Source organism: Lontra canadensis, unplaced genomic scaffold, assembly GCF_010015895.1.
Source record: "Lontra canadensis isolate GAN:19392208 unplaced genomic scaffold, GSC_riverotter_1.0 scaffold18, whole genome shotgun sequence".
NCBI lineage: Eukaryota > Metazoa > Chordata > Mammalia > Carnivora > Mustelidae > Lontra > Lontra canadensis.
Genome location: NW_022631012.1, coordinates 2,337,031 through 2,359,056, shown reverse-complemented (window position 1 = coordinate 2,359,056; position 22,026 = coordinate 2,337,031). Strand labels below are relative to the sequence as shown.

General features: G+C 33.4%; 1 protein-coding gene across 2 annotated transcripts in view; it reads left to right on the top strand.

Annotated features, from left to right (window-relative positions):
* SPAG16 (sperm associated antigen 16) overlaps positions 1-22,026 on the top strand; it is a 1,004,614-nt gene that overhangs the window by 2,919 nt on the left and 979,669 nt on the right. For both annotated transcript variants that reach the window (XM_032859869.1, XM_032859870.1), the window contains exons 2-5: positions 7,442-7,488; positions 8,579-8,674; positions 11,184-11,302; positions 16,998-17,135. In XM_032859869.1, the coding sequence (XP_032715760.1) occupies positions 7,442-7,488; positions 8,579-8,674; positions 11,184-11,302; positions 16,998-17,135 (400 nt within the window). The remainder of the gene's footprint in view (positions 1-7,441; positions 7,489-8,578; positions 8,675-11,183; positions 11,303-16,997; positions 17,136-22,026) is intronic.

Sequence of the window (22,026 nt, the reverse complement as noted above, 5' to 3'; positions counted from 1 at the left end):
GGTGCTTGTAGAGGTTGGCTGTCTTTGACAATGACTTCTGTGTTAGAAATGAGTACTCTTGGGTAAGGTTTTCAGTTACAGTGGGAACTGCAGTTAATATGTGGCTGTGGACATTTGGGAATGCTCAATCCAACTGCAGATGCAGGCTGGAATTACTGTACTAAGAAAGCTAATAATTAATTCTGTTGCTACTTGTTGAAAGACTTGTTCAAGGAAGAATAATGGAATACATGGACTCTAGGAAAGTGAACCCCCCCAAAGTGTACCTCCCTTTGCACTGATTGTCTGCTCCCTTAACTAGATTTTGATTATTTTATCTTTCAAGGCATTCCAACACTAAGAATTTCACTAGTTAGATCATGGACATGTTTGCTGGCTACTGAAAAGGTCTCCTTTGCCCCCAACAGCAATTTCTGAGGGTTGAGTGAGTTTAAGCCAGTCCTTTGAAGCTAATCAACTCTGAATGCAGTCCCGAAGTCGACTGTTTATGAAAATGCAAAATTAAAGATTCTACTAAACTAGTCACCTGAGATATGGTCATCATACTTAGATACCCCATGTAATAAGATTCATGCTTGTTTTCTTAAATGACATCCATAGACAATCTTTCATTGCAATAGTAATGTTCACTGATCACTTTGTTTAATTAAAAATTAATTAATTAATTAGTTAATTAAAATTCTATTATTTTTAACATTTAGTTATTTTTCCCATCTGTTATGTTACTTCTCTGGAATGTTTATAGTATTGAGTGAGAAGATATTTTTAAAAGCCTTATTAATCATTATGTACTCAAGTCATCTCTTTCTTACTATCATTGGAAAAACGAATTTTCCCCTGGGTGCTTAGTTGCACCCTACATATATTCAAATAAAAGGATAGACAGTTTGAATGTAGACTCTAGACCAAAAAACATGTTACTAAACCCATAGTGCCAAATTTTACCTGCATGAAAATCATAAGCTATTTGAAAAGAAAAAAATTGTATTTTGTTATGTGTCCTCTAGTCTGGGCAAACTTTAATGCGCATATGATTCAAAGAATATGGAGCTTTAAAAAAGGACTCTTAATTCAATAAGTCCCAGCCAGGGTTGAGATTCTGCATCGCTAATAAGCTCCCAGGTGCTGCAGGTGCTGTTGGTCTAAGGAATATAATTGAAGTAAGAAAGCTGTAGGCCAGTTTCTTAACTACTGGCCTTTACATTTTCAGATAAGAGGTATGATATGTAGAGCTCATATCCTTGGATCTCCTGGCTTAGAAGTTGGAAAAACTTAAACCACCACCCACCATGATAACAGAGAGACTTATATTTTGAAAAAAAGTTATTTTTCAGCTTCTGAGGCAGAAGATGGCGGTGGTGTCTGGGGCAGGAGTAGTCAGTAAATTTCCACTCTTGCCTAGTCTTTTGAATCAGTAGTGGTTTTCTGGTGTGTTGTGTTAGTAAGTGTTCTGAGATCTCCTGAAGCCTTAGTGGGAAAGACTGTTGGAAGCAAATAACAATGGGCGAAGTGGAAGCAAGTGTGCCAGTTATTTGCCATCTTTGGTATATATTATTCAGTTAACTTACATTATTGAAACTGGCATTTCTAAGAAAGTGGATCATGACTATGATGTTTGCTATTTACAGTACTTTTATTTCAATTTAGTGAGTAAAATGTTGATCATCCAGGATCCAGGCTAGATTTTAGATTGCCTCTGTGTACATTGGCTCTGCAGTGATGGCAAAAATTACAAAGCAATTTCTGTCTATAGTAGCTTTGGGAAATCATGTGAAATATAATTAGCTATATGTTTCACTCCAGTTCTTTATAAAGATGCTGTGGCTGGCAGTGATCGCTACCTCCAGTGCAGCAATGGAAGAGACCAGTGTGTGAGGAAGTTTGTATGGTGCTCACATCTGAAAATTGTTCATAGCTTTCTGGCTGTGGTCCATTTGCAGAACCTTGTTTGTGACCCCATTGTATCAATTGTGACCTCAAGCTCTGCTCCATTACCCCAGCTGAAATGTTTCTCTGAGGCTTCTTGCAGTTGTGTCTTCTGTAGTGCTGTGATGGATTTAGGCTTTCCGGGCAATTTCAGTGTGGATGTATATTGGCCTATTTTCTGATAGGATCTACAAGGTAAGGATCTGGTACAAATTCTGCTGGTGCAGAAACAACCAGTTAGTTCACCCATGGTGACCAAGTACCAGGGAACTGATTCATAGTACGCAAAATCATAAGTCCTACTAAATTTCTTCCAAAACGAGTGGACATGTGGAGTGAGACCCTTGGTCTGAGTGTAGACTCTGACTCTAGAAAGTGGGTGGTGCTATGGGCTGTGTCTGCAGGTCAGGGAGGAAGGGGAATCACAGACTCTACCCTGGGCAAGAGCAGACTAGAAAACCAGGCCCAATTTTAAATGTCAAGTTGACCTCGAACAGGCAGAAAGGCATTAACTACATCTGAAGGAAATAGAAAGGACAGAAAAAATGAATTTTGGAAATGGAGTTCAACAATGTTCTTTGAAGGAATACTAGGCAGATAATAAGAAGGGAGTTTTGTAAGGACTCAGAAGCAGGTTGGCATTAGGAAACTGATGGTAAGCCAGAATTCTGGCTTATTCTGCAATGGAAAAAAAAAAAAAAAATCACTTGCCTGAGAACTGTGACCAGCTTCATTGTATGGACATTTCCTGGAGAATAGGATCATTTAAGAGATTAGATTACCCAAGAAAGTTGTTCAGTAAAAGTAGAACCAGAGTAAAGGGTTTTTATCATTCAGGCAATTCTTGGTCAATTGCTTATTCCTATCCTGGCAACACTGTTTCTAAAGCAGTGCTTTCCAACCTTTTTAACACATGGTGTTTCATCATATCTTGCTCCACTCAGTCTTTCTGGCTGTCCCAAGGGCCAAGAAAATCAATATCTGTACCATCCACAGTGTTCTTTTTATGATAACCGAAGAGTGCAATTTCTCTCAGGCTTCAGAGCCAGAAATTGGTGTACATCTGCTGAGAAACTCATCTGTTTTCATTGGATGGATACTGAATTGGTATCTAATTACATTGCCCTCTTTACTCTGACTGCTGGGAAGCTTTGGGTCAAACCTGTGGTTTAGGTTTGACCAAATTCATGAGACTTTATGGCAGGTACTGCAGCTTTACCTTTGTCTTATTTCTCTTCTTTCTCGTTCTCTTTTAATTTTCATATTTACTTATTTTTATATTTTTTTCCTGTATGCTTATTTGTTAACTGCCGCACAGTCATTTGGGGATTCATTTGTGCATTTGTCCATGTGTTATTGGCCAGCTAAGCCAGATAGACAGATGCATACAAACATACTTGCCAAAGTACATTTATTTCTTTAGTAACACTGCAACATCACATTTCAAATCAGTTGCTCCTGGGAAGATTTTTCTCTACAAATCATTTTTGTGGATACTGAAAATACCAATCAAGGAAAATAGTGGTTTCTATTTTGGATGTTTGTCCTCTTCCTGACCTTTTGTCTCATTAATCTATTGCCCTTGGCTGATTTTATCTTTTGGTCTGCAGCCCTGTAGCTTTTATACCTCTCCCTCCTTCAGGGTCTTCAAATTGAGCTATTTAAATGATTTGATTTAGCTGTTGGTAATATAACACTTCACAGTTTGGAAAATAAGTGAGAGCTCATTGCTTAGGATTTTGATAGAAATTGCACATTCTTTTTGTGTCACTGTAGAAACTGTAGAAATACGATATTGTAGAAAATTCCTGGTCTTTTTATTCAGGAAACATGTCTCTGTCGCTAGTAGGTATATGATTTTTGTCAAATTTCTTAATCTCCCTGATTCATTTTCTTTCTTTCTTTTTTTTAAATTTAAAAATGACTGTATCTGTGTTACTCAATCTCACAGGATTGTTATTAGGATAAATATGATAGTGATCCATATGACAATACTTTTAAGGTTTATAAAATGATATTTTTTCATTCTTTTTGATTTTGGGGAAACAGTGTATTATTAGGGCTTGAAAGCTGTTGCCTCAAGTATTTTCTAGGTAGCAGTGTGGCAAGTTTGATAATTCCAAATCTTTGAGGACAAATCACTTTTTTCTTCTGTATATTGCCATTAACAACCTATGCTTTGATGTTTCATCTTCACATTAATCTTATCAGTTGGCTTATTTACAATTTCAGAGTCTATCCAAATGATTTTAGAATGTTTACTTCTTGTGAAATTTATTATGTTATGATCAGTGATGAAGGATGGCATTCCTTTTCTGGAGACTTAAAGACAAGTGATTCTTACAAAATCAAGTTTTAGTAACTGTCATTCAGAAGAGGACATTCTTTTCCATAAAAAAAGGGACTGATTTCCTGTAGCTGAACCTCAGGAAATTTTATCTAATTAAGTGAAAATGTGTCAGAAAAATATAAATTTAGAAAGGAGGAAGATTTAGAATGTATTTTTTTAATCCATTTATCTTAATGCATGGGAGAACTGGGCCATGAAAGACTTATGAGACTTTTCCACAGGTCCTCCTCTCTTTCTAGAAGAGGAAAACAATAACAAATACTTGCATAGCATTAACTAGAAGCCAGGCACCACTCTAAATGCTTTACATATGTTAACTCCTTTCATACTCTTGAGACCTCTTAAGGTATTATGATAGCGAGCTTTCAGAATGATGCTCGGTGATCTCCGTATCCTGGTCCTCATACTCCTGTATAGTTCCCTTATGTATTGAATAGGGTTGACTTATGTAACCGATAGGATAGTGAGTAAATAATGATGTGCGACTTCTGAGGCTTGGTCATAAAAGGTATTGTGGCTTCTACTTTGTTTTCTTGTATTTCTTATTCTGGAGGTAGCTAGCCACTATATCTTGAGAATGCTTAAGAAGCTTATGGAGAGACCCACATGGGGAAGAATTGAAACCTTCAGCCAGCAAAGTTAGAGCCATCTTTGAAATGAATACTGTTGCCTTAGCTGAGCCTTCAGAAGATAGCAGCCTTGGCTGCCTTCTTGACTGAGGCCTCATGAGAGACCCCAAATCAAAATACACAAGCCAAGTCACTACTGAATTCTTGACCATGATACTATGAGATAATGGATGCTTATTGTTAGGCCTGAAGTTTTGGGGAGTTGGTTATGTAGCAATAATAAAAAGTACAGATTTTGGTACCTGAAAGTGGGATTCCAACATAAGAAATACTTTAAAGTATTAGAGTGGTCCTGGAACTGAATATAGGACAGATGTTGGAAGTTCTTTAAGTAGGATGTTAGTGAAAGCTAAAATACCTTGAACAGACTATTACTGGAAGTCTCATGGTTTTTAAGAATGCTGCTGGCAAGGGATTAAAGGAGAGTGAGGTCAGTGCTATTGAAAACTGTTCCATAGCAATAGATAACTAATATAGTATGTACTTCAGTCCTGGTACCCAGTACGGGTAAGTTCAAAATTACAGGATCAGCTGTATGCAACTTTATGCAGCTTTTTATTTCTGTAGTATTTTAATCTACTAATCTACTAAATTAGATTAATTTAATTTAATTAAAAATCTAGTTTTTAATTAGTTGTTTAATTAGTGAATTAACTAGTTATTTTTTTTGAGCCTACATCACTTTTCACCATTTTTTTGGGAGATACATTCTTGTTTGACAGTGTCAGGTTCCTAAGGATTGGTCATAACTGAACTAGGTTTAAGTGTGTCCTCAAGTGGGTAAAGCAAACAATGAAGACTTACAGCTTATGATGGAGCTGAGTAACTAAAGACTGCATAACTTACCTTTTAGAGGTTTAGAACTGTGTGTAAGATAATTGGCAAACACTTCAAGTGTTTACGTAATATAGAAAACGAACATGGAATAATGAGAGGTTTAAGTATAGCGTAGTGAAACCTAACTTCCGGGGCTAATTCCCAGCTGTGTTAGGTCCTAGCTGTGTGACCTTGTGTCTGTAAGTCCTGATTTACAAAATGGAGATGAAAATAGCTTGTAGGTAGGATGAAGACAAAAGGAGTTGATTCATCATGTAAAGCCCTTAAAGACAGGGCTTGGCTTCTGTTAAATACTTTGTAAATGATACCAATTCTTACTACAAGTAGCTTCAGGTGTTTTATACACTTTTAGCTAGCTCTTGGAAGATGATTTCTCATAACCAGTAGCAGGATGAAAACTAGGCTAATCTCATCTTTGATTTTCATAACCATTACTGTATGTTAAAAAGCTTAATTTCATACATTTTGAACTTGGCATAATCACATGTATACATTAGGAAAAAATGTAAACAAAATGTTATTGGTGTATGTTGTGATTTCTTTCAAAATTCAATATTATCTTGAAATTATCATTTGTAATTAAAGTAACTTATAATTTTTGAAAGTCTTACAACAGTGCTGTTAGAATTTTTTATTAGGGTCATTTCCTTGATATTTTAATGTTTATTTCTTTTTTTTATATCATTTAATTTAATTTTATTTCTTTTCAGTGTTCCAAAATTCATTGTTTATGCACCACACCCAGTGCTCCATGCAATATGTGCCCTCCTTAATACCCACCACCAGGCTCACCCAATCCCCCACCCTACTCCCCTCCAAAACCCTCAGTTTGTTTCTCAGAGTCCACAGTGTCTCATGGTTTGTCTCACCCTCCGATTTCCCCCAACTCACTTCTCCTCTCCATCTCCCAATGTCCTCCGTGTTATTTCTTATGCTCCACAAGTAAGTGAAACCATATGATACTTGACTCTCTCTGCTTGACTTATTTCACTCAGCATAATCTTTTCCAGTCCCGTCTGTGTTGATACAAAAGTTGGGTGATGTTAATTTCTTGATAATTTATGAAGTACTGAATTAGGATTACTGTATAGTTTATATTTGCTTAAAAATTAGGCTTCCTTTCCTGAGTACAAAACTTAATTTTAAAATTGAGGTAATAAAGAAGAGATTAACGTAACTTTTATTATGAAAACATTGAAATACGTTTTTTACTTATATTTAAATATAGGTGTGCTTCTGAAAAATTCATAGTACTTTAAATAAAGAAGTCAGAGTACACTGTGAGTGACTCAGGAGCTCTGGGAAATTTAGTTTGAGATAGATTTAAAAAATTTACTGCCATAGTTTTCCTGTCTATCATTTTTCTTATCTCTTTCTAATTTATATTATCTTATTATGTACATTTTTGTAAGCCTTAGACTCAAATTGGAAATCATTAGATAGTAAATAGAAATATAGAAAGGTAGTTTTTCATAGGTTTGGGTTATGTAGAACAATAATTTAAAATAATAATGAAAAATACTTTGTTTCAAAATGTATTCGTAGATTGTATGGGGAAGAGAAATTTTAAAAAACAGTTTAAATTACATTTACCAACTTGGTAAGATTACTGGATCTGATACTAAATTTTAACATCAAATCAATTTTAATAAATAATTTTTTCCATATATTTTGAGATTGACACTTGACAAGATTTCAGAGGTCACCATAACTGAAGCATCTGAAGATGACTATGAATATGAAGAGGTAATTTTTTCATTTTAGGTATTTAGCCTGTAAATTCACTAGTCATTCTTATGAAACATTCATTTTATTTTATAATTTTTTGTTTTCCTTAAGAGATGCTGGTTTTTTGCTGAATTACCTAATACCTGCTATTTAAGAGTGAAGGGTAAAAGTTCTGTTTGAAAGTTTGGATTGGTTAATGCATCTGGCTCTTTTGGTTTTCCTGGTACTTGTGCTTCAAAGTTAGCTTCTTCTCCCTTGCTTTGTGGATCCTTACTACAGACTGTCATCTCTGCCCAGCATGCATTCCCTAATATCCATTCTGCTCTTGGATGGGTTTCCCAGAGTCCCACTACTGGCTGTGGCTCAGATCCCATGCTTCCCTTCAGCTTATATATATTATAATTCTGTATAGTGTAGTTCCTGTCTCACATCTTCTCTTTAATTCACTGTTCAGATGGGACCTATCATTATTTCTGAGAGTTGGCACATTGAGTTGTTCCTAGATGACAGACGTTGTAAGTACAACTGTGAAAGCAAGCCCGGCAGTTCGTGGCCTGGGCAAGTAAAAGAACAATCAGCAGATAAACTTTTTATTACTATTAGTAAAATAAAGATAATATGAATACGTGCCACATGAAATTACTGAAGGTTTCATATGAAAGAACCGATCAACACAAAATAAGCATGTGCTAAGTGTTAACCATCATTAATATCATAATTACAGTCAATTACATTCTTCCAAGAACTTAGCATCTAGGCAGTGAGTTCTATTTTTTTTTTTTTAATAAACTAGACATTGGTAGTTGCTAGTGAGTTGAGAAAAAGAAGCAGCCTTAAATTTTTTCTCAGCACAGTTGTTAGACTGCGTTTATCCTTATATATAAGAGCGAATGCCCATAAGCTGATCTAGAGTTTATCAAAGGTGACATTGAGTTATGTCCTGCTTGTAAGCTATCCATTTGTCACAGAACTTCAGACTGACACGGTGTCTTACATAAGGTGTATTTTTTTTTGATCCATTGTTTTGTGAGAAAAATTATTTCTGAAATGAAGTAAGGTATTTTTATGTTCCTGATTGCTCTTCCTATTCTCTTTCTCTTTGATTTAGATACCAGATGACAATTTTAGCATTCCAGAAGGTGAGGAAGATCTGGCAAAAGCAATTCAGATGGTCCAAGAACAAGCTACAGATACTCAGATTTTGGTGAGAATTGGACAAAACCTGTTGTTTGTGTAGTTTGAATACAGTCTATAGTTTAGCAGTGAGACTAAGTTTTACTGGATAAACTTAAGTTTTACCTACTAAATGCTGTCCTATCACTTGTTACACCTTTTTCTCTTCTATGTTTTTGTCATTGTACCTTCACTTTAAGTAAGTAGTCATATTTATTCTTTTTTGGATTGTAATTTTCTACATCATGGTTACTCTTGCATAACCTCACAAAAATGACCCCTTCCTTCAGAACTCTGCCTGTTTAATATCACTGGATGTTAAACCAAAGATTTGTAACACTAATGTACAGAATTTGGTATTGGATACGGATGCTAAAATGTGTTTTGTAACACATTAAAAAATAAGAAAAAACGTATAGTCCTCTGTTCTTTTCCTTCTGTATTCCCAATTCCTTCAAGTATCATCCACCCCATTCTAAATATCATATTCAAATTTATTGACCAGAAATGCCAAGGTGGCATTTATTATTGTGTAGTGAGTATTTACTTCCGGCCATATTATACCTTTATCCAGCAATTGTGTATAATCCTCCACCATAATGCAGACTTGCAGGCAGAGATGCTGTATTCTGCCACCCTGGCATCTTCCATGTTGACGCAAGGTTCTGCACATAATCAACCTTCTTATATAATATCCTTAAGGTGATCTTAGGAGGGACGCCTGGGTGGCTCAGTCAGTTAAGCATCTGCCTTTGGCTCAGGTCATGGTCCCGAGGTCTTAGGATCAAGTCCTACATTGGGCTCCTTGCTAAGTGGGGAACCTGCTTCTCTCTCCGCCTGCCTTTCTCTCTCTGCATCCCTCTCCTGACAAATAAATCAATACAAATCTTTAAAATCAAATGACCTTGGGGAAGATATTACAAATTATCCTTCTTGAGTGTTAAAAATTTCATTTTAAAACCCTAGTCATTTGTCAGGAAGTTTCTGTAGCCTCCTAAATTTGCTTTAGCTGATCATTGTTTTGAATGTGGTAGCTACTAGTAATTAAGATCAGCATTAAATTATGTGTAGCACTTTTTTTTTTAAAGATTTTATTTATTTATTTGACAGACCTCACAAGTAGGCAGAGAGGCAGGCAGAGAGAGAGGAAGGGAAGCAGGCTCCCCGCTGAGCAGAGAGCCCGATGAGGGGCTCGATCCCAGGACCCTGGAATCACCACTTGAGCTGAAGGCAGAGGCTTTAATCCACTGAGCCACCCAGGCGCCCATGCGTGGCACTTTTGAAAAGAACTTTTTGGGGCAACAGAGATTCTTTCCTCACTGAATTTCTGTGTAACTATTACCAGGTATATAACATTTACCTGGTATGTGACCATTACCACGTTAAGAAGGGGAAGGAGGAAAGAAAGTCTGCTGTTAAGTTTCTGTATATTTGAAAATAGATCTGTCTAAATAATCAGCTGTTAAATTGGTAAGTTCTTGGCAATGTGAAGAAAATGAAGGCACTCTAGAGACAGTGATGCTTTGATATTTTTAAGTATCTACCCGGTATTTGACTTATTTTATATATTGACTTGTGGTAGTTTTATGGCTGTCCTAATTTCATATCTCACTTGCTGAAATATCTCTACTTTTCTAGTTCAGGGGTCTGCAAACTTGTTCTCTGGGGTCATATAGTAAATATTTTAGATTTTGAAGGCCGTAAGGTGTCTGTTGCAACACACTTCTCTCTTGTTGTATGAAAGCAGCTGTAGACAATATGTAAACAAATGGGCATTGCTGTGTTCTAATAAACTTTACGCAGTTAGCTGACCCTGATATAGTTGATAGACTTACTTCTGTTATGAAATGGTAGGATAAGCCACTCACTAGCACATAATTTCTTCTGTAGCATCGTGTTTCTAAAGCTCAAGGCACCAACATTCATTATATTTCTTTTTATAATGATAATAATAGAAATAATTAAAAGGCCCATACTTTTTTTTCTCTTTTTTAATGTTTTATATGTTATTGAAAGGACAAGCTGTCCTCATTGTTCTTTAGATAATCTAGTCACACTCTTGCCTCAGAGTCTTTGTATTTGCTGACGCTTTAACTGAAACATGACTCTATCTTCCTCTAGATTTATGCTCAGATTCCACTTTACCCGTGAAATCTTTCCTCATCACCCTACATATATAGCAGCCCAGCTCCACACACACATCTGCCCTACCTTTGGCTCTCCTTCCCTTCATTCCTCTGCTTTTTTTCTGCCAGGCATTTAGTGCCATCTGCCATATTGTATATTTTTAATGTAGTTATTCATTTTTTTCCTCCATCCACTTGACTATTAGGTATGAAGACTGAGTTTCATCTAGTGTGTAAATTCATTACTGTTTTATCCCTAGTGATTAAAATAGTTCCTGAAGCATAACCCTCAACAAAAATAAATGAAAAAATGAACAAATGAATGAATAAATGAACAGCTTATTTGTACCAATAATCAAAGCTTAGTGATGATTTTATATTTTCAAAATAAATAATTGTGCATTTAAATTTCAGGAACAGAAAACAGTTCTTCCTTCAAAGCAACTAATACCTGAAGTTATAGAAGACTTTCTCTGCAATTTCCTAATCAAAATGGGAATGACCAGAACTCTTGATTGCTTTCAGTCCGAATGGTAAACAATTATGTGGATAAATAGGAATGCTAACATGTACACTTTTAACTGTCTTCAAGGACTTGAAGTCGTTCAGCTTACACAAAATGGATGAAAGGGATGGAAACCTTTCCCATCCCTACCACTGGAAGTACAACACACACACCTACACACACACACACTCTTTCTCTTTCTCACAATTATAATTAAGAAACCAATTTAAAATAAGTTTTTATTAAACACACTTTCTAAATATTCAAAGTTGAGTGCTTTTCAAAAGTGAAAAAATGGAGTATCTCCTGGGATTCTATAATACAAAGCTCTGTAATGAAATACTTTTCTAATATATTCTGCATAATTATTAAGGGTAATATTTCCTGCATTATGACATCCTACCAAGAGTACTACTTTATTTATTTTTCTTCTAGTGTGTAATGGCCTGCCTTTCTCTACTCACGCAACTGATTGATTCTTTTTCTGTAAATATTTCTTCATTTAGAAATAAGAAGAATTATATTTTCAAATGCTGTCTAAACACAGATTTTCTTGTTATAATGAAAATTTTAATAACTTATTGGTTATGAAAATCAGCAGGCATGCTGTCTTTATTCCTTTACTATAGCAGTAATGTCACCAGGAATGTTTTCAGAGGCCCAACATTCTTTAAAGAAATATTATTAAGTAATTGGATATAAAAATATGTTGGAGCCATTTTAAAAGCCATTCCATGTCATGGAAAGGGAATACTAAGATATAGAAAGATGTTTATGGTGTTTTGGGACTAAATTCTAATTTTAAATATAAGGAGCAATTTGTAATTTCTACTGATCCTCCTGTGATGCAATTTTTATTTGCTGCTTTTTTTAGTTCTCATCTACCGAGACCATGTACCTAGAAGAAATCAGTTTTATTACTTCAAGTTGCATATCTAAAGTTAATAAATTTAATGATGAGAACCGTTTTTCATTAATACAATTTAGGAAAAAGAGCAAGTTTGGTGGTAGAAAAATAATAGTGTTCCTATTAAATTTGGAAATTGTGTGAATGATTTTCATAAAAATGTCCATAGGAAATAATTACAAATGTATTAGAAAATACATTTTTGTGAAAGTAGGTAGATGATTGATTTACAGTACTAATGAAATGAGAAATTAATGTGGCTTAGTTCCTTTTTTCTTCTAAGAAGACATGTTAGGACATATAGTACCTACATGTTTGTCCAGTCCAAAGTGTGAAAGATTCCAATCGAGAAATCTGGAACCAAGTATACTCTTAACAATTAAGCACTTGTTGGATCATATTATCCTTTTAGATTTAGCAATTTGGATTGAGATGATATTTTAGGAAATTGCAATAGTATTAGGACTTAGAGAATCCTTCCCTATATAAGCATGCCACTTAGTGTATTCCAATAATATTAAAGTAAAATTCATATATGTCTTTTTTATATGGGTTTAGTAATACTGTGGTTCAAATAATTGTATTCTTATTCCTAGCTGCCAGTTTGTAATAAACTTACAAACTGTTTGTAATTAGATTACACAGTATTGAATATTTTAATTTCACATGAAACATTTTTTTACTTTGATCAGAAACCCTTACTTATTCTGCAGAGTAGGACTATAGGAACATTAAATATATTTTTCATCATTTTTTTCTTATGGAGAAAAACATTTATAGTATTCATTGCTGTGAATTCATTTAATCTTACAAAAGTTGACAAACAAGTTTTCCCCATTGTTAGTTTGTAAAACAAAAACCTCAAAGTAATGAAAAAGCTGGGCAATAAAATTGGACTTGTTATCTTTCAATCTTCAAAAAATAATTGCAGTAAATTCTTTAAATCTAAGGTCAGCAAACAAATCTGGCCTGCTTCTGTTTTGTAAATAAGATTTTATTGGCACATAGCTGTAACCTTTCTTTTAGGTATTGTCTGTGGCTGCTTTCATGCTGTAATAGCAAAGTTAGTCAGTCACAGTGGAGAACATAGAGACCAGAAAGCTTTTTTTTCCCCCTTTTTTGCAATTCCAAACTATTTTCTGTCTGTTCACAAAAACCAAAACCAAAACCAAACCAAAACAAACCAAACATAAAGGATTGTGTGTATGTGTGTGAATGTAGTAGGAATTTTTTCTATGAACCACAAAAAAGTCTGCACTGTGCGTTAGCAGTAGCTAACAGAATTTTGTCTTTGTTGCTGAAGTATTTTCCCTGTCCCTGAAAACTTGGAGGAAGAATTCTCATTTGATATTTGTTATTATCTAGGTGACTGTTTTCCTGTCTTTTATATTCTATGCCTTGGGTGCCATCAAGAAGGAAAAATAACCCTTACTCTTATGATGCTGTTGATATGTTTACTGAAATTCTGTCACACTATTTGCCATTTGTGACAATGGGCCTGAAACTCTTGTGATATATAGACAAATATTATGAAAGCCTTTGTACTTTCTCCCTGAAAAACATGTGTATTTTCTGTATATAATTCTAAGTAGTTTACGGATCTTATGATAAATATGAAGACCATCAGTGTAATTTTATTGGCAGGTCTGTTGGTAGTGAATTTTATTTCCTGTTCTAATAGTTACATAACAGTCTTTTTTCCCTCTGAACACTTTCCAGTCTTATTCTAAGTGTGAATGAAAAAAGAGGAAGAAATGAAAAGACCAGGATATTTCTTTAACACACACACACACCTGAAACAAAACCAAAAAATTTTATGTAGGAAATGCTCATTTTACTGTGAAATGTATTAATGTGTTTCTGGAATTTGTGGATTATGATTCCTAATTATCTAATAGTATTAGAATAGTTTTGCCAAGTTTAAAGTCATCTTTAATATTTTTACATAGATTACAGAAATTTTTCATGATAAATGATTTTTGAATGTCCTCAGATATATATGATATAGTATGTATATGTTGTATTATGCTTGATTTGTATATATTTTACCACATATTAATTTATTTACATAGCATTTAATTTAGAGAAGGACTACATACCACTTTTTTTCTTAACAAAATAATTTCTTTATGGATTTTTTTTCTGTATTAAATAATGCAGGTTGCTGAAAACCAATTTTATGGTCAGAAAAACTTTATGGTCTAATACTTTAATCAATCCTTACGTCTTCTGAGAGAAGTATAAATCACATTCTATGTATGAATATAATAGTGAATTTGTGATTAAATAGTTCTCTATTTTATAAATTGTGGCAAATATTACTTAATATTGATTCTATTTTCTTAAACTTTTAGATATTCTGCAGAACCTGTCTTGCTGTTCTTTTGTTTTCTTGGCTTTTTTTTTTAGTATTGGATAAGAAGTATAACACATCCATATGATTATTAATATGTAATATGTTAATAAAATTAAGATTTATGATGTGAAAATGCTGATAATTAAACATTTTTAAATAAGTGTTTAGGTCATCTATAGCAAAGTTTATAGGGATTTCTTGATTAATGACTTTATTACTGAAATGTTTTTCCATTTCATTTGTTTTTATTTAGCTTTATTGCTATATATAATATATACATATATATATAATTAAAATTATAATTATTTGCAAATCTGTAAATGGTTCTCTGATGTTGCTTCTTAATTCACTGAGAAAATAAAAGTTCTATGACTCCTGATTCCCTCTCTACTAACCTGCTACCTCTGTTCTCAGGTCTCCTCCTCCTCACATGTCACAGAGGCTGAGCTGTGCATGCTGTCATCTAAGGCCAACCCTCTAGTTGTCTACTGGAGCCCAGCTCCTCTTACCTACTCAAGGGCATTGCTTTGGCAGTTGTCCTCTCTCTCTTTTCCTGAACTCCAAGCTTTTTCTCTCTCTGCTGGATCATTCCCATAAGCATAGATATACAGTATTTCATATATTTAAAAAAGGTAGAAGACCAAAAAAACACCCTGAATTCCACATCCTCTTTTAAGTTCATCTTGATTTCCTAGGCTCCACTTTATCATGTCTCCTTCAACGAGTATGTTTCCACTTCCTTATTTCCTACTCTTATACCTACTCTAATGAAACTATCATCTTAAAAGTTTTTTCAGTGCTGCTCATTGCCAAATTCAGTGACTGATCCTTAGTACTCCTATTTATCTTATATGCAGCATTTATCACTGTTGTTCATGTCTTCCTTTTTGGAAAACTTTATTTATTTGGGTCTTGAGCCACAATGTTCTCATATTCACTCACTACTTCACTATCCCCTCTGATTCTTAGTCTCTGGTACTATTTCCTTCCTTCCAGTCTTGAAACAGTCCAAGAACTTAACTTCTCTCTTTGCCTTCACTTCCTAGGTGGTCTTTTACAGTTTTGTGACTTTAAATTGTATCTATTTACTGATGATTCCCCAGTTTGCGTTCCAAGTCCTGACTTTTTCCCTGAGCTCTGGACTTGTATACCCAGTATTCATTTCACTTAATTGACTAGTAGACATAGTGCATTGAACAAATCCTTAATTTTTCCAACCATCCAATTCCTGCTGCATTCATTCCCATCTTTGTAAGTGGCTGGGTGTTCCACCAGAAACATTGGAGTCATTTTTTACCTCTTTTATTAACCAACACTTGGGAGATGATTCGTAGGAAAATCTTTATTGGCTCCACCAATAAGTTGGCTCCACCTTTACAGCATGTCCAAAAGGGACATATTTCTCATAATCTCTGCTGCTACCAGCTTTGTTCATGCCACCATTCTCTCTCTCTTGGACCACAGCAACAGCCTCCAAACTAGTCTCTCTATTTCTACTGTTGCTCCTCTAGGGTCGGTTTCTTCAAGCAGATGCCAGACTAATACATATTTTTAACAATAGAAGTTCCTTTTTTTTTTTTTTTAAATTTTAGGTAGTTAACATATAGGCCAATGTTGATTTCTGGAGTAAAATTCAGTGATTCATCACTTATAACACCCAGTGCCATCGTAAGTGCCCTCCTTAATACCCATCTCCCATCTACCCATCCCCCATGTCCCTCCAACAGACTAATCCTTTTAAAACAAATCTGAGGAGTATCTCTTGTTTCTCAGAGCCTTCAATGGTTTCAGTCTGATTCAGGTAAAGTCACATTCCTCTTTCCAGCTTCCTGCTGTCTTCCTGACCCATATCTCACCACTTTCTTCCTTCCTCCAGTTCCAGATACTCCAGATATACAGGCTGTTGCTTTTAATTGTACATGTCATGCACTTTTTTTCCTAAGGATATTTGCATTTACTTTTCTGTCAACCAAGAATGCTCCCTTCTTCATATCCCCCTGACTTGGTTCCTTATTTCTTTCAGTTCTCTGCTCAAATAGCACTTTGCAAGTCATACTTTCTGTCTTCAACCTATGTAAACAGCACAAATTCCCCCATCACTCTCCACTTCAGTCTCTCTATCCCTCTTATTCTGCTTTATTTTATTTCATAGAACATATCACTCTCCACAGTAGACTGTGATATGGGGCTTGGACTGCTTTGTTAATTTCACCAGTGTCTAGATTAGTGCCTGGAATATATGAGATGTTTGGTTATATGTACCATGATATTAGTACCTAGCAATTATTTTTTAAAATTTTAAATATATATTACAAATTTTGACATTTTTAATTTACAAAAGTAGTATTGCAGCTCATTTCTGTTAATATCCTGTAGGACTTAACTTTCTGAATTGTACATAAATTAAGCCAATTTAGTAGAAAGAAACAAAATAAAGCCTTTTGTTTGATTTTATTCTAGGTATGAGTTAATACAGAAGGGAGTAACTGAACTTAGAGATACTGGGAATGTTCCAGATGTCTACACGCAGAATATGCTTTTAGAAAATGAGAACAAAAATTTGAAGAAAGACTTGAAATGCTACAAACAGGCAGCTGAGTATGTTAATTTTTAAATGACATTTTTTTCTTTTGGACTAAATGGAAGAGTTGAATGAAGCTAACTATGGTTAATGTACCAGAGGTTTAATTCTGAATTGAATTATATTTAAATTCTAGTTGGAAAGAATGTGAAAGGCTTCACTAGCAAATTAATTGAATAGATGATCAGAACTCTCAGAATTGCAACCCATTAGGAAGAGTGGAATGTAGGAAGTTATACAGAATGTAGGAAGTTAATTTGTTATGATACACTCACTTTCTTATGGTTTTGATAATCTTTTCATGGTTTGTGGAAATCTTCCCTTGTGAGGATAAGCTAATTTCTGAAATAATAATAAAATTATAGAAGACAAAGAGGAAGGAAGGAGCTAGTGTATTCCTAGTTAGAGGAATTTTGGTGTTTGAAAATTCCCCAAAGGAAACTGTTATTTTATAATCTCCTAGCATGAATTTATGCATAGAAGAGAAACTTAATGGAAGCCAAATCTTTCTTTCTCTGATTAATGGAAGACATAGTTTTTGGTGAACAAATTTAGATAAACACTGTTATTCTGGCAAAGACAAACATGTTGAATAAGGATGAGTCTACTCATCTAAGAAAATGTTAAATGGAAAATCAATGCTTAGATATGGAGTAGAGAAAGTTCATTCTTTGTTCATTATTTTTTATTAAACATACTTAAAGAGTGGTTTTCTGTTAAAGAATTATATCAAAACAAAAAATTCGATAAGCAGAACTACCATACAAGAACATAATATTTTCAATCTTTGTAAAAACTTTAATGTAAAGAAACAAGACTTTTTATTGCAAAGTGAGGGAAAATTTTAAAACTCCTACTTTTAAAAGGTGGTAGTATATAAAAGATAATTTATATGATCATTTATTCCTTATTATTTATACTTGTAGAAGTGTTTTTGCAAGTTATACCACTTCCTTTTATATTTTAAAGAGAAGTATATGATGATTCGCAGAATAGTAAGTTACTAGAACCAGCATGCTCTTTATTCTCCCTTCATTTCTCAGAAGTGGTTTGTGCTATCGGCCCTGATGCTCACTGTGATATTGTATAGACACCTAATGGATGCGCTGGGAATTTGACACAGCAAATTTTTCAGAGTGCTGCCTGGCATACTGTTTCAGTTCCTGATCTCCTTAGAATTATTGCTTGAGTTTGCTTTTTGAGTTTTGCTTTTTATATTTTCTTTTGAATAGATAGAGCTGCTTTCTGCAATGAGTTTTGTCATAGTGACATTAAATAGTTCTGGTTGATTACTGGTTCTTTACTGAATATAATATTTAATAACTATAATTAAAACCATATAAACTATTACCTATGCAAATTATTATCCCATAATTAAAACAGATAGCACTCAAATCTGATTCTCATTTGTGTTTATTAAACTATCAGATACTAAATGTATATAAAATTTGCTGTATTTATTAAAATGCAGTTTTAGTTTCAATGGTTATGATTATTATCTCTTAAATATATCTTACTTGATATAATTAAACTTTAACAGATTAGAAAGGAAAATATTTATTTGCTTTAATCTACTTGACATAGAAAATTTGAAGGTGAAAGATGCTTGACCCTTAATAGATGCCTAATATTTATATCCTTAAGTGAATATTAAGCACATTGTGCTCTTATGACGCCTTTTGGTGAAACACATCTCTGAAGCCTTATTCTGTTGGATACATTTTTGAAAATCGAGAATGAAGTTTTGTAAAATATTACCAAACTATTTTTGTCATGCTATAAGTTTACATTGTAATGTTTTATCACACAGGTTTTTCAGTTGACTTTTGAAGATTTTTTTTTATAAGTAATATCTTTTTTTTTTTAAGATTTTATTTATTTATTTGATAGAGATCACAAGTAGGCAGAGAAGCAGGCAGAGAGAGGAGGAAGCAGGCTCCCTGCTGAGCAGAGCCCAATGCGGGGCTCGATCCTGGGACCCTGGGATCATGACCTGAGCTGAAGGCAGAGGCTTTAATCCACTGAGCCACCCAGACACCCCTGAAGATATTTTTCCAATAGGGATTAGTAGTAAACATGGGATTCCTTTTATAGACTTCACCATAAAGTTTTCCTTTTCCGGGTTAAGACTGTTTCTTAAAGCAAGTTAAGTGTAGATGTTAAATACTTTTCTAATAATAACCAATATTCTAATAATAACCAATGTTTACAGATATGCTATATATTGTTCTGATTATACTGGTAGCATTTAATAATATATCAAAAAATCAGAGAAATCATAATATAGCTCTAAGCTTAATATTTATTTAGAGAAGAGAGTTGCCATGGAAAGAGTATTGAACTTAAGGTTCAAATATCTAGCTTCCAATATTCTGCTACTTATTAACTCAGTTTTCTTATTGTTAAACTGGGAGTAATTATGCATAATATTATTAACTCCTAGGGAGTGATGTGATAATTAAATGAGACAATCTATATTAAAGAGCTGTGTAAATCACAAAGTGCTTTGAAAATGTCAGCTATTATCATCAATATCTCTAAAGACTATCATCCTTGGATTTTTTTTTAATCATCACTCATTAATATTTTTGAAATTCAGCAATGGTGAAGCATAAAGGAAGACGTGAAAAGGGAAATATTTCACTCTAAATTTAATTTGAATTGCTAAAATTTAAAAAAATGGTCTTTTTCTCTGTTGTAAGCAATGCCTATTTTAGAATAGAGGTTTTCCTTATCTTGCTACAAGTGTTATCTAAAATGTATTTTCGTGTGATATATATATATATATATATATATATATATATGGTGATGGATGTTAACTATATTATTGTGATCATTTTGCACTATATCTGAATATTGAATCATTGTGTATCTGAAACTGGTACAACATTACCAGTAAATATACCTTGATTTAAAAAAAAAAAAAAGCTTTAGGAAGAAATGTTTAGAAAAGTTCCTCATTACATAGATGTTTTTAAGGGGGAAAAGATGTACTATTAAAAAGTGTTTATAGTTACTTTGAAGGTAAAAGTATATACTAGATACTGAAGAGGAATAATGTAAGTAGCAGTTTGATAATCTTTCTTTTTTTCCTAAAAAATAAAGTTTATTAATTAAAAAAGTTTATATACTGTAAAGTATACAGATGTTTAACATTCAGTCTATTTTAATTAACATATATACTCATATAGTCACTAAGCCAAATCACAATTATAAAACATTTCCATCACACCGGAAAATTTTCCTGTACTCATTTCCTTAGGCAATTAATGTTCTGATTTCTATCACCATCTATTGGTTTACCTCAGTCTTGAAGTTCTTTTGAAAGGACTCATATAGAATGTACTCTTTTCGGTTTGTCTTCTTTCACTTAAGATTTTTGAGATTCATCCATAGATTTGTAAGTATCCATAATTCGTTTTTAAAATCATTGAATAGTATTGCATTGTGCGAATATATCGTGATTTGTCTATTCATACTTCATTTGATGGAAATTTGGGTTGTGTCAAGTTTCTGCTTTATATATGATGCAATTATGACATTCTTATGTAAGACTTTTTGCAGATACATAATTTCATTTCCCTGGGCTCATGGGGTAGTTCCATAAAAACTGCTGAACTGTTTTCCAGAGTGGTTTCCAAGTTCGATAATCTTTCTTGAAAAAGAAGAATATAACAATACTTTTATAATAAAATGCAGATCATTTTTCATTTCATTTATCTATTAATTTTTATTGTATAATTTGAATACTCAATTTTACTTACCTTAAAAATTTTTTTAATACTCAGTTTTAAAGTTAAGGTCATAGTAGACAAACATGTGAAAAACCATTTTTGGTAACTTTTGACCGATTATGTAATCAAGTTCCCATAAAAATTTATTTCTGAATTACACATTTGTTTGTAATTTGGTTATTGTGACCACTTCAGACATGTTAAAGAATAGACAAGACCTCCAAATGCAATTTCATACAAAGTCACTATTATACACTTAAACATATTTTAAAACTCAACATCATGAATTTAAGTCATTTTCTCATTTTCTTGACATCTGCTTCAATAATTCTTAGATTTAGAATTACTCCTGTTTTTGATATTCCCCAATGGTTTCCTAATGTTTTTTTTTTTTAATTTTTGTTTTAATTTTAGTATAGTTAACAGTGTTATATTAGTTTCATGTGTACAATATTGTGATTCAGCAGTTCTATACACCATTACTCTTAATCTTCATTTATTTTACCTATCTACCCACACACCTCCCTTCTGATATGCTCTATTTTAATGAGTACCCTCAGTTAAAGTAATTATTTTTTTCAACAAGAACATGTTTTACTTGAAGAATATTTCAGAATACTTGGTTCTAAGGATATGTGTGTGTGTGTGTGTGTGTGTGTGTGTATAAAACAATCCATTCAAGAAAAATAGAAGACACATTTTCTTCAAGTACACATGTAAAAAGAGACATTATAAGAAGACTTAAATCATGCTGAGTATATTTTCCAACCACAATGGTACAAAGCTAAAGGTCAACAATAAAACAAAGCTGAAAAATCTACAATCCAAATATTAAATATTTAATATGTGAATATTAAACACATTACTGCATAAACAGTGGGACAAATAAGAAAACAAATGGAACATCAAAATATGTCTCTAAACAAAAGAAAAAGAAAACACAATATTCCAAAACCTATGGGATACAGCAAAAGCAGATGTTAGAGTGAAATTCATGCTATAAATGCTTGTATTAAGAGAAAAAGTTCAAATGAATAACATTACACCACAAGGAACTAGAAAAAGATGATACTTAGCTCTAATTTAGTGGTGGAAAGAAATAACAGAAAAAATCAGAAATAAATAAAATAGAGTCCAGCATAAGCAATAACATAGCACTGAAACTAATGACCAG